This window comes from Misgurnus anguillicaudatus, chromosome 7, assembly GCF_027580225.2.
Source record: "Misgurnus anguillicaudatus chromosome 7, ASM2758022v2, whole genome shotgun sequence".
NCBI classification, from domain to species: domain Eukaryota; kingdom Metazoa; phylum Chordata; class Actinopteri; order Cypriniformes; family Cobitidae; genus Misgurnus; species Misgurnus anguillicaudatus.
In genome coordinates this window covers 1,114,280-1,128,526 of record NC_073343.2, presented here as the reverse complement: position 1 = coordinate 1,128,526, position 14,247 = coordinate 1,114,280, and the positions used below count along the sequence as shown (strand labels likewise).

At 40.0% G+C, this 14,247-nt stretch overlaps 1 protein-coding gene across 12 annotated transcripts in view; it reads left to right on the top strand.

Annotated features, from left to right (window-relative positions):
• ralgapa1 (Ral GTPase activating protein catalytic subunit alpha 1) overlaps nt 1–14,247 on the top strand; it is an 86,894-nt gene that overhangs the window by 37,543 nt on the left and 35,104 nt on the right. For all 12 annotated transcript variants that reach the window (XR_012370390.1, XR_012370389.1, XM_073869205.1 and 9 more), the window contains 9 exons: nt 1,518–1,673; nt 1,744–1,872; nt 1,969–2,094; nt 3,925–3,983; nt 6,091–6,199; nt 7,110–7,220; nt 7,897–7,965; nt 8,078–8,393; nt 11,331–12,306. Coding sequence is in view for 10 of the 12 variants with exons in the window: in XM_073869205.1 (XP_073725306.1) it covers nt 1,518–1,673; nt 1,744–1,872; nt 1,969–2,094; nt 3,925–3,983; nt 6,091–6,199; nt 7,110–7,220; nt 7,897–7,965; nt 8,078–8,393; nt 11,331–12,306 (2,051 nt within the window). In the remaining 2 variants the exon portion in view is untranslated. The remainder of the gene's footprint in view (nt 1–1,517; nt 1,674–1,743; nt 1,873–1,968; nt 2,095–3,924; nt 3,984–6,090; nt 6,200–7,109; nt 7,221–7,896; nt 7,966–8,077; nt 8,394–11,330; nt 12,307–14,247) is intronic.

The window sequence follows — 14,247 nt, the reverse complement described above, 5'->3', positions numbered from 1 at the left end:
AGAGTTCAGGTCTTCTCTGGTCCGTTCATTTAAAATTACCCGAGGCCGCTAATAATATACCTGACTCGTGTTCGGGGCACGCTAGATGTCAGACCTCAGGTTTTTTTGATATAAATGGACCGTTGAAAACCTCTACTGCATATCTGTCTAACCCCCTTCCACCTGTTTTACACCATGCATGTTATATAGATCTTAAAGGGCACCTATGGGCCAATTTACGATTTTACCTTTGGTGTGTAAGTGTGTATTAGGACATGTTAACGGTATGCAAAAGGTACAAACCCCAAAGTAAACGATAACGCAAGTTATTGTCTCCAACGTAATTCTCTTTTCTTGGCCTACAACAAACAGGCAGGATTGTAGGTAACAGTTTACTTCCTGGGATTGGTGATGTAGTAAAGACAGACACTAGCTGTGTCCCAATTCAAGGGCTGCAACCTTATGAGCATTCGACCTTAAAAGGTGAGCACTCGGTCTTTCAAGGTGGAAGCCTCAGAAGTTCGCGAAGAGAACTGAAATGAGACGGTCTAACCTTCGGAGGACCCATAATTAGCGTCACCTGCTGCACGCGCCCACCTGCACGTTTCTGACTTATTAAAATAAATATGACATCAGAAAAATTATTAATTTATTTTAGAAATATGTTAGAAATATGACACGTTGATGTATATTAAACTATTCAACAGTATACCAAATTAATCAACCTTATAAATATACGCAACATAAAAAGAATATTATTAACACAAAACATAACTTATAATACTAAAACAGTGACAAGAAAAAATGTTTTCTGATAAATACACTTTTATTTAATAAAGGTTTTAATTGTTTATTCTAGAATATCACCCATTATATGCAGCCATTGCAGACGCGCAATGACTCTTGGGATATCCTCGGCTGTTAAGGATCCATTCGTTCTATCCTTAACAGCGCGGAGAAATGAGGACGCATTTTGAGGCTTCATTCTAAGCATCCTTTGAAATGGGACGGCCTTACTGGCCTTAAGTCGCGCTGATGTGACGCAATCGGTCTTAAAATACGTCCTTAGAAGGTCGCAGCCTTTGAATTGGGACACAGCTACTATCATAATTCCTCCCGCTTCAGACTCACAAGCCTGTAAGTTAACTCCTGTTAGCATTGCATTGTGAGTGAATCTTTCAAACATGGTAAGGAGCGTCACATTTCTGGCTGATGTCAGAAGTAGGCCAATCACAACGTACAGATTAGCCAGCCAATCAGGGACATAGAGCTTTTCAAATCAATGAATTTTGTTCAAAATCAGTGCATTTCAGGAAGAGAGTGAAATCTGAAGCTACAAAAATATACAGTATGTGGAAAGCAATGTGTTTTTTACCATAAACCATGCGAACACATTGTATTATACCAACTACACAAAATAATGTTGTTTTAGCAATGAAATAGGTGCTCTTTAATTTGTGCATTTCATAAATCAGTAGATCTACATGATGCTGTGTCTGTTCATTGAGGCATTAATCATTCATTTTGTCTGTGTGCAGGCCACTATGCTAGGCGAACGCTATAAGCAAGGAAAACTCCACGCTTATAAGCTCATCTGCAAGATCATGAAACGAAGACAGGATGTTTCTCCCAACTCTGACTTTCTTACGCACTTCTACAACATCATGCACTGTGGGCTGCTTCACCAAGACCAGGTGAGTGTTTATGTGTGCCTAAAAATTTGACAAATTTGACGGTTTTCTTGAGGTTGGTTCTGTGTCTCAGGACATTGTGAACACCATCATCAAGCATTGTTCTCCACGCTTCTTCTCTATTGGTCTTCCTGGAGCCACGATGCTCATCCTGGACTTCATCGTGGCGGCGAGTCGCGTGACCGCTTGCTCGTCCCTCAATGTGAGTAACCGCCTTGTTCATGTTTTAAATCATATCTGTTCAGACACTTTGTGTTGCGGTCATAGTAGATGTACTTTATGTCTTCTCCTCTATCAGGCTCCACGGGTGGAGGCTCAGATATTGTTGGGGTCCCTTGTGTGTCTCCCAAACCTGTACAAAGAACTTCCTGCCCTGCATCCCACAACGGCCGACATCGTCATGACAAAATTTACAGATGTCAAGGTATCGTATCATGTTTGTAGGATTTGTGTACAACGCGATACTAAATTAGCTTTTAAATGTTTTCATCCGCAGCTCGCGTTTAACCTTTGATCTGCATCCTTCCCCGATGGCAGGTCCAAGTGGTTGAATGTATGCTTCTCGCTCGGTTGTTTAGAGTGCATGGAAATGCCCTGTAATTGTTCCTGCTGGCACTAATGTGCTAATGGGTGATCAGTAATGCAGACTGCATTGAGACGGGCTCCACGGGGCTGTTGTTATTGTGTTGCCTTGTTGTTCCGAGCGATGTTAAGGAGCTAATGCCATGCGGGGAGGTGTCCGTCACCCGCATGCAGAAATTCACATGATGGCATCTGATGACAAGGAACAGGCTATGAATGAAAAGACTGTGGTTAATGTGATCCTCTTCTGGTGTGTGTGTCTGCTCACAGATGCTTCTTTTCCAGATGGTTGGATATGTCGTGTTCAGAGTTGCCAGATTGCTGGTTTTATGTCAGATTTTGCGTCTGTTGTGAGCGGTTTGGTCTGTGTCTGATCATTATCTGTTTGTCTGTCTGCATTATCTCGCTGTGTGCATCTGTGTCTGGTGGGAGCACGTGCTTGTTCTGTGCGCGAATGTGCCGGGTGAAAGGCTCTGTGTGTGTAAGAAGTCAGTGGCTCAAAATCCACTCGCTTGATGGAACGAAATTGATCTGTATCAGGATCTTGCCAGTTACTTGAACAGGATTTTGATCTGGCCAGTAGGTGCTGAATTCGTTGTTAGGGCTCATATTGAGGAATCAAATTTTCTTTGATGTTTTGAGATGAAGGAGCTTGATGCTTTATAAAAACATACTGTATTTTTTATACTGTAACTATTCATACTAGTTTAAACAAAGCATTTGTTAAAACAAAATGACGTTTTGAAATTTCTCAAGCTTAAAGGATTAGTCCATTTTCTTAAAAAAAATCCAGATCATTTACTCACCACCATGTCATCCAAAATGTTGATGTCTTTATTTGTTCAGTCCAGAAGAAATTATGTTTTTTAAGGAAAACATTCCAGGATTTTTCTCATTTTAATGGACTTTAATGGACCTCAACCCTTAACAGTTTTAATGCAGTTTAAAATTGCAGTTTTAAAGGACTCTAAACGATCCCAAGCAAGGCGTAAGGGTCTTATCTAGCGAAACGATTGTCATTTTTGACAAGAAAAATACAAAATATGCACCTTTAAATGACAAATTCTCGTCTGTCTCCGGTCCTGTGACGCGCCAGCGCGACCTCACATAATTGCGTAATGCCGTGGAAAGGTCACACGTTTTACATATATGAAACACACATTTGCGGACCATTTTAAACAATAAACTGACACAAAGACATTAATTTGTATCATTTGACATACAAAACTTTCGCATACGTTCTCCGTGATCTCTTGACGTGATGACGTATTGCGTGAGGCCAGCGCGTCACATGACCGGAGATAGACAAGTAGTTGTGGTTTAAAAGTGCATATTTTTTATTTTTCTTGTCAAAAATGACAATCATTTCGCTAGATCAGACCCTTATGCCTCATTTGGGATAGTTTAGAGTCCTTTGAAACTGCAATTTCAAACTGCATTAAAACTGTTAAGTGTTGGGGTCCATTAAAGTCCATTGAAATGAGAAAAATCCTGGAATGTTTTCCTCAAAAAACAAAGAAAGACATCAACATTTTGGATTTGGTGGTGAGTAAATTATCTGGATTTTATTTTTTTAAGAAAATTGACTAATCCTTTAATCACATGTTTTGGACCTCAAGTGAATGAAAATAAATCTTTCCCTTTTAATGAATAGTTTGGTTTTCTTTTTCAGGAGCACATAATCAAACACATCTTAACCTCTGCCAGAGATGAACCTTCTGCACCAGCAAGGTACAAACCCTAAACACTTGTGAGGAGTAAAGCAATTACTTTATATATCATTAAATGCAGTATTGACAGTGTAATTAGTAGGGCTGAACAATATATTGAAATTATCAAAATATCACAGATGTGCATATGGATGATTTATATAATTGCAGGAACATTTCGTGTCCCAAGTCATGATTTTGTTCTGTTTTTCAAATGGTTATTTGTATTATTTTAATAATTTGATACTCATTGTCATGGATCACAAGATGTTACAGGTCATAACCATATACAATATAAAATAAAACAACTGGACCTGTGGTAACCCTGGACCACCAATTAGGGTCATAAAGGTCAATTTTTTAAAATATTGAGAAAACCGCCTTGATGAAGTCCTAAGCAACACATATTGCTAATGATAAATACATTTTTATATCTATTTACGGTAGGAAATGTACAAAATATCTTCATACATATGCTTGTAAATTAAATTGATGTTCCAGCCAAAAATCTTTCAGACAAGCACATTTGGGTAACAGGTATTTTAAGTAAATGCCCTTGTTTTTTCAAGCTTATAATGATAGTAAACGGGGATCAGGGAACAATTTTAAACCCCAAACCCTAAAGTGCATTCATCCTTCACAAAAGTAATCCACTCTGTTTCAAGGGGTTAACTCTTTCCCCGACTGCGTTCAAAAAAAGTTGCCTGCCAGCGCCATCATTTTTATGATTTTTACAAAAGTTTAATGCCTTTCAAAAAAATTCTTCTTTAAATAATATAAAGAACCAACCCTCTGCTTTCACACAAAATAAACTTTCATCCTATCTGCCTTTGTTCTCTTTTATCACCTCTCAAATATTGGTAGGTTTCTTCAAAAATGCCAAATTGTGAACAAAAAGCTCTATTTGTGTAAAGGACTTTTCAGATTCAGAGCAATGATCAAAACATACACTGTTTTTGGATCAGTGGATGCTTCAGTGTTATAAGTTTGGTAAGAGTGCCACCTAGTGGATAATAGCGGAAATTCGGATTGCCGTCAAAACTCGTCAATGGCGGGGAGAGAGTTAAAGGCGAAGTCCACGATGTTTGAAAGCCAATGTTGATATTTGAAATCACCTAAACAAACACGCCCCTACCCCAATAGAATCTGGACCTTCTGTTGATAGACCCGCCCCACACATACGCAACCCGGCAGGTCTGTCGGTTAGTAGACACGCTCCTTACTGCTGATTGGCTATAAGTGTGTTTTGGTAGTCTGCCCGCCTCCTTTTCCAAAGCGTTTTTCAAACATCGTGGACTCCGCCTTTAATAAAGGTCTTCTTTGGGTAATTGATGCGATTTTGTAAGAAAAATATCCATATTTTAAACTTTATAAAATGCCTTTTGGACTTATGGTTCACAAGCACCTTAATGAGCATTTGTGGTCATAGGTACGTTGTGCAAGTCTCTCATGAATCGCGTGAGTCCATGATGGCATTGTTGCTGGAAGCTAGCTATTATAGTTTATGAAGTTTAAAATATGGATATTTTTCTTACAAAATCACATGAATTACCCGGAGAAGATCTTTATTTTAACCCCTTGGAGCAGTGTGGATTACTTCTGTTTACTTATGCTTTTGTGATCCAAGTTTACATATTGTATAACTTACCCAATGTATATGTAGCATGATTGGGAGCCTGCTCCAAGAAACCATTGTTTAAACCACCAAAATTTTGCTAATTAATTAATTATTTATCGTTATCATTTTCATTTTTCAAGGTCAGTACATGCACCTATTTTCTGACAAAGCAAGGAAGCCATATTCCAGACAGATTAATAACTCTGTACATTATGTTATTCAAATCAATACAGATCTATGTGTCTGGTCATATCTGGACAGATTAGGACCATTTAAAGTAATCCAGCACTCAAGTCCCATTAGAATCAACTTTAATCCTCCAATGTCCTTAGAAGCCCCCCTAACTCAATGTGGAAAAAGTTTGGTGTTTTCGGAGAAAAGCTAAGGTCATAGAAGGGGCAGACAAGAGGAAGGAGTTAATAAAAGTATAGAAACTAAGAGCTGTGACCTAATGGTTCAGTTCATAAAAAGCATAATGTAATGAACGTTACCTGTTTTCATTGTGTTTCAGATGTGTGGCTCTCTGTAGTCTGGGGATTTGGCTTTGTGAAGAGCTGGTTCATGGCACTCAACATCCACAAATCAAAGAAGCACTTAATGTCATCTGTGTCACTCTCAAGGTATTGTAGATGGATCCATTAATAATATTCGATCTTTAATTAACAGCTTTAATAACATCTACATACACCTAAATCTTGGAGTCATAAAATTTGCGGGTTTTTTTCTTGCACCTAAGAAATCTTACAACAACTAAGCAGTTGTTATTTATTAACATTTTCCTCATTCACCCTGACAATACAGAATTAAACCGATTTTTAATTAATGGAGATGCTAAATAAATGTAATTACAGTAAATGCAATTTTTATATGCAAAGAACAGGAATTTTGGTTTTCCATTCTTGCTTTCCATAGAAGCAAGAATGTGTTTGTGTGTTGTAAAATAACCTTCACTTGCAATGTGAGTGAACACATCAGAGCAATGATGGCATTGCTTTTGGCTTCAGTACTGTGTAGCCGTTCCTGACGCCTGGGCTCACTACACTGGCACAAGTACATTCTCTTCATCCAGAAGAAGATTACTCCATATTCCCTGCACTCATCCCTACCAGCCTTCCTAAATCTGGACTGTCAACGTATTTGGCTTCTTCGCTCTTCGCAGACAGAAGGCTAATCCACTGAAGAATGCACGGTTCAGAGACTTTGAGGAATTATTGTGTTTCTGTCTGAAATAAATACTAGGGAAGGCACGCGTGCACAAAGTCTTATTCAAGTGGAATGAGTCAGCTAGTGTTGAGGGTCAGAGTTTTTATGGATCTGATATCAGTGTGGCAATGGATGGTTAGACATAAGGGTCTTATTTTTATTTTGGCAACGATCCATGAAGCAGAATAAGGCTGTATAAATACTCATCCCTCGATTTATAATCGGCTCAGATTAGGCCCATGATTAGCTGTTATTGTTCTGCACAAGCCTGAGCATGTTAATATTTGCTGACAGGTCTGATTTTAACAGCTAACTTTTTTTTGACAGTTCTCGAATAAAACCGTCGCCCTGGTGGCCTCGGATATCCTGCACCTGCTTATAAACTACGTGGATGATCTGCAGAAGTTCCCACCCAACACTCCAAAGAAAATTGTGGAGGTAATTTCAAATCCACATAGAGACAGAGCGCAGCGCGTCATAACCTTAAAAACCACGCCCACCGGGGGGGGAAACAATCCAACCGTCTCCATTGACTTTGTATTGCGAGAGGCCGCCTCCTTGGCATTTTTGGCTTATAACAAAAACAGAATAATGCCTAAAAGCTGCTGTGTGACAATATGTACAGCTAACAAGCCAAAAAAAACAGAAATACGTTTTTGTAAGCTCTCGACCTCAAAAAACGAGCATTTAAAGACACAAAAGTGGATACAGGCAACTTTTCATAGTACTCATATTAGTTGAACTGCGTCCACTAGGGGGAAACGTAGTCGGCGATCCACTTTTTTCTCCTTAAAGGCTGGGTTTTACGGCTCGACAGCTTATAAAAACTTATTTCTGGGTTCTTTGGCTTGTTAGCTGTACATATTGTCACACAGCAGCTTTTAGGCATTATTCTGTTTTTTGTTATAAGCCAGAAATGACAAGGAGGCGGTCTCTCGCCATACAAAGTCAATGGAGACGGTTGGATTATTTCCCCCCCGGTAGGCGTGTTTTTCAAATTTGCATAACTGCGCTCTGTCTCAATTGACACCCAGTGGGAAACTGAATAGTTTAATCTTGCATGTTTTCAATTGATAACCATGCTGAAGTCATATTATTTTCCTGCTCATTTTAGGTCCTTATTGCAACCATCACTTACCTTCTGCCGGCCACAGAGTCCTCCCCTCATGAGCTAGACAAGAGGGTACTGTATCTAGACACAAGTGCACCACAAAACTCAACATAATGATGTAAAAATAATCATTTAAATAATTATACATTAAATGGATGTTTCTATATGTATACTTTGTCTCCAGCTGGTTGTTTCTTTGCTGCTGTGCTTGCTGGACTGGGTGATGGCTCTACCTCCAAAAACTCTGCTGCAGCAGGTTGAAAAAGCCTCAGATAAGGAGAAAACCGACAAGTCTGTGTTGAGCTGCATCTATAAGGTCCTCCATGGTTGTGTATATGGGGCTCAGAGCTTCAGTAACGCCAATTACTTCCCCATTCACCTGTCAGACTTGAGTAGCCCAGACTATGACCCTTTCCTACAATTGGAGAGCTTGAAGGAACCAGAGCCTCTCCACTCGCCCGACTCTGAACGCTCCTCCAAACTGCAACCCGTCACTGAAGGTGCTTTTCTCCATTACTTGTCCTTTCCTTTTAATAATGTATGTTGTATTGATGTATTATACAGTACTGTGCAAGTCCTAGGCCACCATGCTACCATTAGATTTGTTGTTTTTGCGATTGTATAGTGATCATAATTATTTCTCAGTCTCTTTATTAGAATACAACCAGAAAATACAGGAAATGTGTATGTAGTATTAAAAACAGTAATGTAATAATGCAGTATTTAAAAAATGTTCCCTCATAAGCTTCTATTAAAATGTGAAAATGTACTTGGGTGATTCTCACGAAATCCAGATTTAGGAGATGTCCAGCATCAGAATTTTTAAAATGCCAATTTTTTTTACACATATAAGATTAAGGTCAGAACTTACTATAACCATTATTTTTAGAGGATTTAAAAAAATCTTTCTTATAGAATTATTTACATTTTTTAGATTATCATTATCAAAAATTATCATTACCGCAACATTAAATATATGTATTTACAAACTCAAGTTTCGGTAATGAGAACTAAAAAGTTGACAAACAAAATTTCAACTTTTATCTAGAGAGAAAAAATAAGAACTGCTTACCTGGTAGCCATCTTGAGTGTCACAGTCAATTATGTCCCTTCCAACAATAAAAAAAAAAAAGTTAGTTCATTAAGGGCTTAAACAATGCTTGAAAATTGTTGCGGAGGATGAGAAAATTGGTCTTTGACACATTTATATTCCTTATTATTGTCTCTACATTTACCAATGATCACCAAATACCACATGTTTCTCTACTGTAAATGTTTATAGTATAACATGAAGCTTTTTATTTTTTAGATTTTTTAATTATAAATATTTCCATGTCAAAGAACCCAAATCCAGTCATGGACACGTTGCGGTAATGAAAATTTTCCCCTTAAATGTGAAAAAAAAATTTGGTTTGTATGATATCATTTGAAATCATGTGCAAAATTGTACATGAAGAGATGTTTGTAACTGTACCCTTCTTATTTTGATGCTCTTACTTTGCATTTACTTTTTTTATTAATATGTTTCATGACACCCTTATATGTCTAATTTCGCGAGAATCACCCACTTACGAAATGTATTTACGCTCTTGAAGACCTCATTTTCTGATGACGTCAGCAAGACAGCTTGAGCGGAAGCCTCCGTTAACTCCGCCCCTAATGCCAGTTCCATTTCGGAATGAAACGCCTACTTTTCTATATCCAATCAAAGCACAGTGGAAAACTATTTTTCTCACACGATATTCTGTTTCACTTTGGAAATACGTCACAACACGGAAGTCGATTGCGACTTCTGGTTCACGTGGATTTTAATGCCTGCTATGTAATACTATGAGTATTATTGTTTGCACGATGTTTCTCATCTTTAGGTCGCCTTAGATAGTGTCTTAAAAATGACTAGTTGTTAATGTTGTCTCTCTTTACCTCTATATTTTTAATTGTGTCCTAACCAATCCCAAAATGATACATTTCAAGTCATTTTTAAAGTCAGTTAAAGCAGATTGCAGCACAAAATTATGTTCAATTTAAACATATTTTATGTTTTTTATACAGGTACATTGAGCAACATTTTGGACAAAAAAATTGTACATTGGCTTTTAACAAAAACCCCTAATAGCATAACTTTATTTCATTGCTGCTTTTGGTTAAGACACCACTTCTGTTTTCCCTATCATAATCGCCTTCTGGAATTCAAACCAGAGATACACACTGATAGAAGAAATACAAGGAGTGGGAATGATTGAATGAACCAACTAAATGTCTTCATCACCGAACCTGTCTTCATCACCAAGCTCTCATGCTGGTTTCACCGTGTGTGTCCATGATAAAGGAGGGGTTTGAGTTTGACAGCAGGGGGCTGGTTACCCCTTCTGCCGGAGCTGTGTGTCTCTCCATCAGGAGAAAATAACTAATCATTACAAGCCTGAGCGAGATATGTGTCCACCAGTTTCCTACCTCCATTACTCTTGAAATTACTCCCTGCACTGGATTCGTACTGGATCAGGCTTAAATCATCAGGTTAAAATCCCACCCTCTTAATCTCTCCACCCCCTGAGAGCCCAGGACTTTGAATTTTCTGTCTCATTAAGTGTAGCTGAATGTGATTGGTGTCATGTGTTGATAAGGGGGATCGAGTCTCCGGCACGTTGAGTGTGCTGGTATTGGGCTGCCCTCTGCATGGGTTCTTTACAAGTTCTGGGACTGGAAGAACATAATTTTCTCCAATGGGAGTGACCTACTAGTACAGAGGCATCTGCACCTCTCCCCAAGTTTCCTGCAGCTTCAGTATAACGTAACATCCTTGACTGACATCTGGATCTTCTCTCATCCCAGTGCTAAAGTTTAACACTGCTAGATCTGAATATTACTACACTCCCTAATCGAGTGTCTAATCGAGTGCCCCCATACCCGGGTACAGATGTAGTTTCTTTGCATTTTTGTATTGGTTTAAATGGATATGTGGGATGCATGTTTAAAGAAGCTAATGTGGCGTTCACACCAGCCGCGGTAGAGGCAGCAAAAACGTGCTATTGGCGCGTAGTTGGACGCTTGAACATTATGGGGTGGTTTCCCAGACAGGGATTAGCTTAAGACAGGACTAGGCCTTAGTTTAATCAGGAAATAGTTTTAACAAACATGTCTTACTAAAAACATTACCCTTGAGTTTACTCGCTTCATTCGTGCGTGAAAATTCTAGTCATTCGAGACATTCCAGCGGAAATTCGCGTTATGGGATGGGCTTCTGTAACTATGCTCGCTCCCCGTAAACACTACTGGAGCAAGCTCCTGATTGGTTACTGCGGCGCGAGTATCCTCCAAAGTTCAGATTTTTCAACTCGCGCGTTTCCCGCAGAGCTTTCTGTTGAATTCTGCAGGTACAGATTCTGTGTTTTGCACTGCTTATATCCTGTCTTACATCTTTTTTTGTCTGCTTGCAGTGAGAAACCGAATTCAGCAAGGTCTGATTTCAGTTGCAGCACGCACAGTCATATCTCACCTGGTAAACCACTTAGGTCACTATCCAATGAGTGGTGGCCCGGCCACTCTGACAAGCCAGGTCTGCGAGAACCAGGATAATCCATACAGCGAGAGCGCAGACCTGACGCCCGAACTGTTTGACGCACCCAACTTGCAGTTCTTTGTGCTTAATGGAACCACACTGCTGTCCTACCTTCAGATCCGGGCGGAGGGTGGCCTGCCCGGAGGCGGTATGTCGGCTGGCCTCACCACCACCAATGCCTGTGTACGTGTGATTGTGAGGGACATTTCTGGAAAACACTCCTGGGACTCAGCTGTACTGTATGGCCCACCACATTGCATCAGTCCCAGTCAACCTTTGCACCTTTATACATCCTCCAATGCAGCAGGTGGAGAACGTGGCTGTGATGAGGACAGTCTAGAAAGAGGCAGTCAAGACGATCCAGAGAATGGAGCATTTCACGAGAATGAGGAGAACCTGGAGGAGGATGAAGAGGAGGTGAAAGAGGACATGGAGGAGAAAGATCTTGAGGAACAGGATGAAGATGCAGGATTGGAACTCATGGCCCCGCAGGCGAAACGGCAGTGCCGAGAGGTTGTGCCAAGCTGGGACTCCCTGCAGGATGGTGAAGACGCCCTTGACGAGATGCTGCAGTATCTGGGATACTCCAGCCCAGAGTGCCTGCAGCGTACCAGCGCACCGCTCAATATCCCAGCCCCGCAACCCACCTGCGTGTCCGAGAAGCAGGAGAATGATGTCATTAATGCCGTACTGAAGCAATGTGCCGAAGAGCGGGACTTCACGCTGCATCGTGGCAATGATCTGAACATGAGAGCAGCGGTACAACAAGAGCCAAACCCACAGAGACCCCAGTCCGCCTTTTACTACTGCAAACTGCTCCTTAATATACTGGGCATGAACTCCTGGGAAAAGAGGTAAGATGCCATTAATGATTCTGAGAACTGACAAAAAAATATTAAGATGAAACACTTAACCAAGGGTTAACTGTAGGTTAAGACTGTCCTTGATCTTGAGGCACGTTTTCTTAAAAAATGCGAAGGAATATGCAGGATACTTATGCAATTTTATGCTATGAAATTGCGGGATCTTGCAAAAATTGCGGGAACTTGCAAAAACTGTGGTGAATTTGCAAAAACTCTTTGCAGCTTTTCAATGATGATCATGTCACATAATTACGTCACTTCATAACGTTCCCATGGCAACAGGGGATATGGCTGCGCATGTCAGGGCTCCAGACTGCCACCAAATGGTGGAATTTTGTCACCAAAATTTGAGAGTGTGCCACCGAATTTTTCATCCAGTCGCACATGTGCGACCAGTAAATTAGACTTTTTTTGGTGATGTGACACTGAATTTGAAAACAGTACATTGTACTTTCTGCATCTTTCATCAAAGTATTTATTAATAATACAGTGGAAATTAGTAGAAATGTGAATATTTGGTTAGCATGTTGATTTACGGTGTGTGCCCCTAAATTTTCTGGTTGCGCCCCTAAAATTTTCAGTTGGGACCACTGTGCTCCTAGTGAAAAAAGTTAGTCTGGAGCCCTGCATGTGTGAAGTAAATGCAAAATGTTTCAACTTTCTGCTAAGATATATGTGATTTTTTTACAAAAAGGCGGGGATTATGAAATCAGCGGCATATTTGAAAAATGCGGCCCCCGCATAAATATGCAGACTTTGGCTGATTATGTTTTGAATCATGCGATCGCATAATCGCGTTTTTCTGGAGGGACTGATAAAGAGTTAGTTCTTTCTACTTTCGTAGTTTTATTCAGTGAGCTGTTTCATTTTGAATCCAAATTAAAAAATGGTGATCAAACTGTCTTGCCATTGTTTTCCAATCTAGAGAATGACGGCATTTTTTTTAGCATAAATCCAGGTCTTGCTGTTGTTAAAGTCCGATAATGCATGTAAACATCCTGTTGTGCAAAGCTGCTGTAATCTGCTTAAAACTGTCAACATCTTTTTAAAGAGCTCATCCACCAAAAGACCCTATAGTCCTGTCCACTCAATGCCCACCATAACCCCCCACACGACAATCTCCCTCAATGCATTTCTCTCTTCAATCCAAATCCATTTTGTGCTGTTACGGACAATAGTTAAACACTTCCAGATGACAAATAATTGGAAAATTGGGGTTATTATTCACAGTGAATGTAATGGCATTAATTTTAATGATGTACATATTCTGTGTTATGAGATTAATGAAAGAAAATTGTTTTTCGCCATTCCCTCATAGAGCCATCAGAAAAAAACCTTTTCTTTAACGCACCGGGAGCGCGTTTATGTGTATGTGCACGCATGCAGCTTTTATGGAGGGATTAATTCTTGAGGGGTCTGTTATCTGCCGAGCAGCCGTGGTACTTTTCATTCTTGCCTGATATGCGGGGCGAAAATAAAAGGCTGCTACCTTTCGAATGTGGCCGCCGGGTTATTATGAGTTGAAGAGCTGGGAGAAAATGCATAGGGGCTGTTTAATGAGGAATTGTCCTGCTGTCGCTCTCCAGGCATTCATGTATCATTTATCCATGGTCAGAGACTAAGGCATTGCAATCCGCCGGGCCATTGTGTGTGTGAGCGCGCGTCTAATGTCGGCCTTTTATGCCGTTCGCGTGTTCGCCTCGTGAAATGGCTCACTTTCAATGGAGAAAATGAAGACCATTACATTGCAACAAGCTAATAAAGAGACCCCTGCTCAAAGAAAAGGGAACAAAACAAAAGTCCTTTTAGAGAGCATCGTGTGGCTTTCCGCACGACTCACACGGCCACTTGGAGGGATTGAGAGAGGGAGTAAATGAAGGTTGCTGAATCTATAAAAGCGTCAGACAAGAAATATCGCAATATCTGATTATA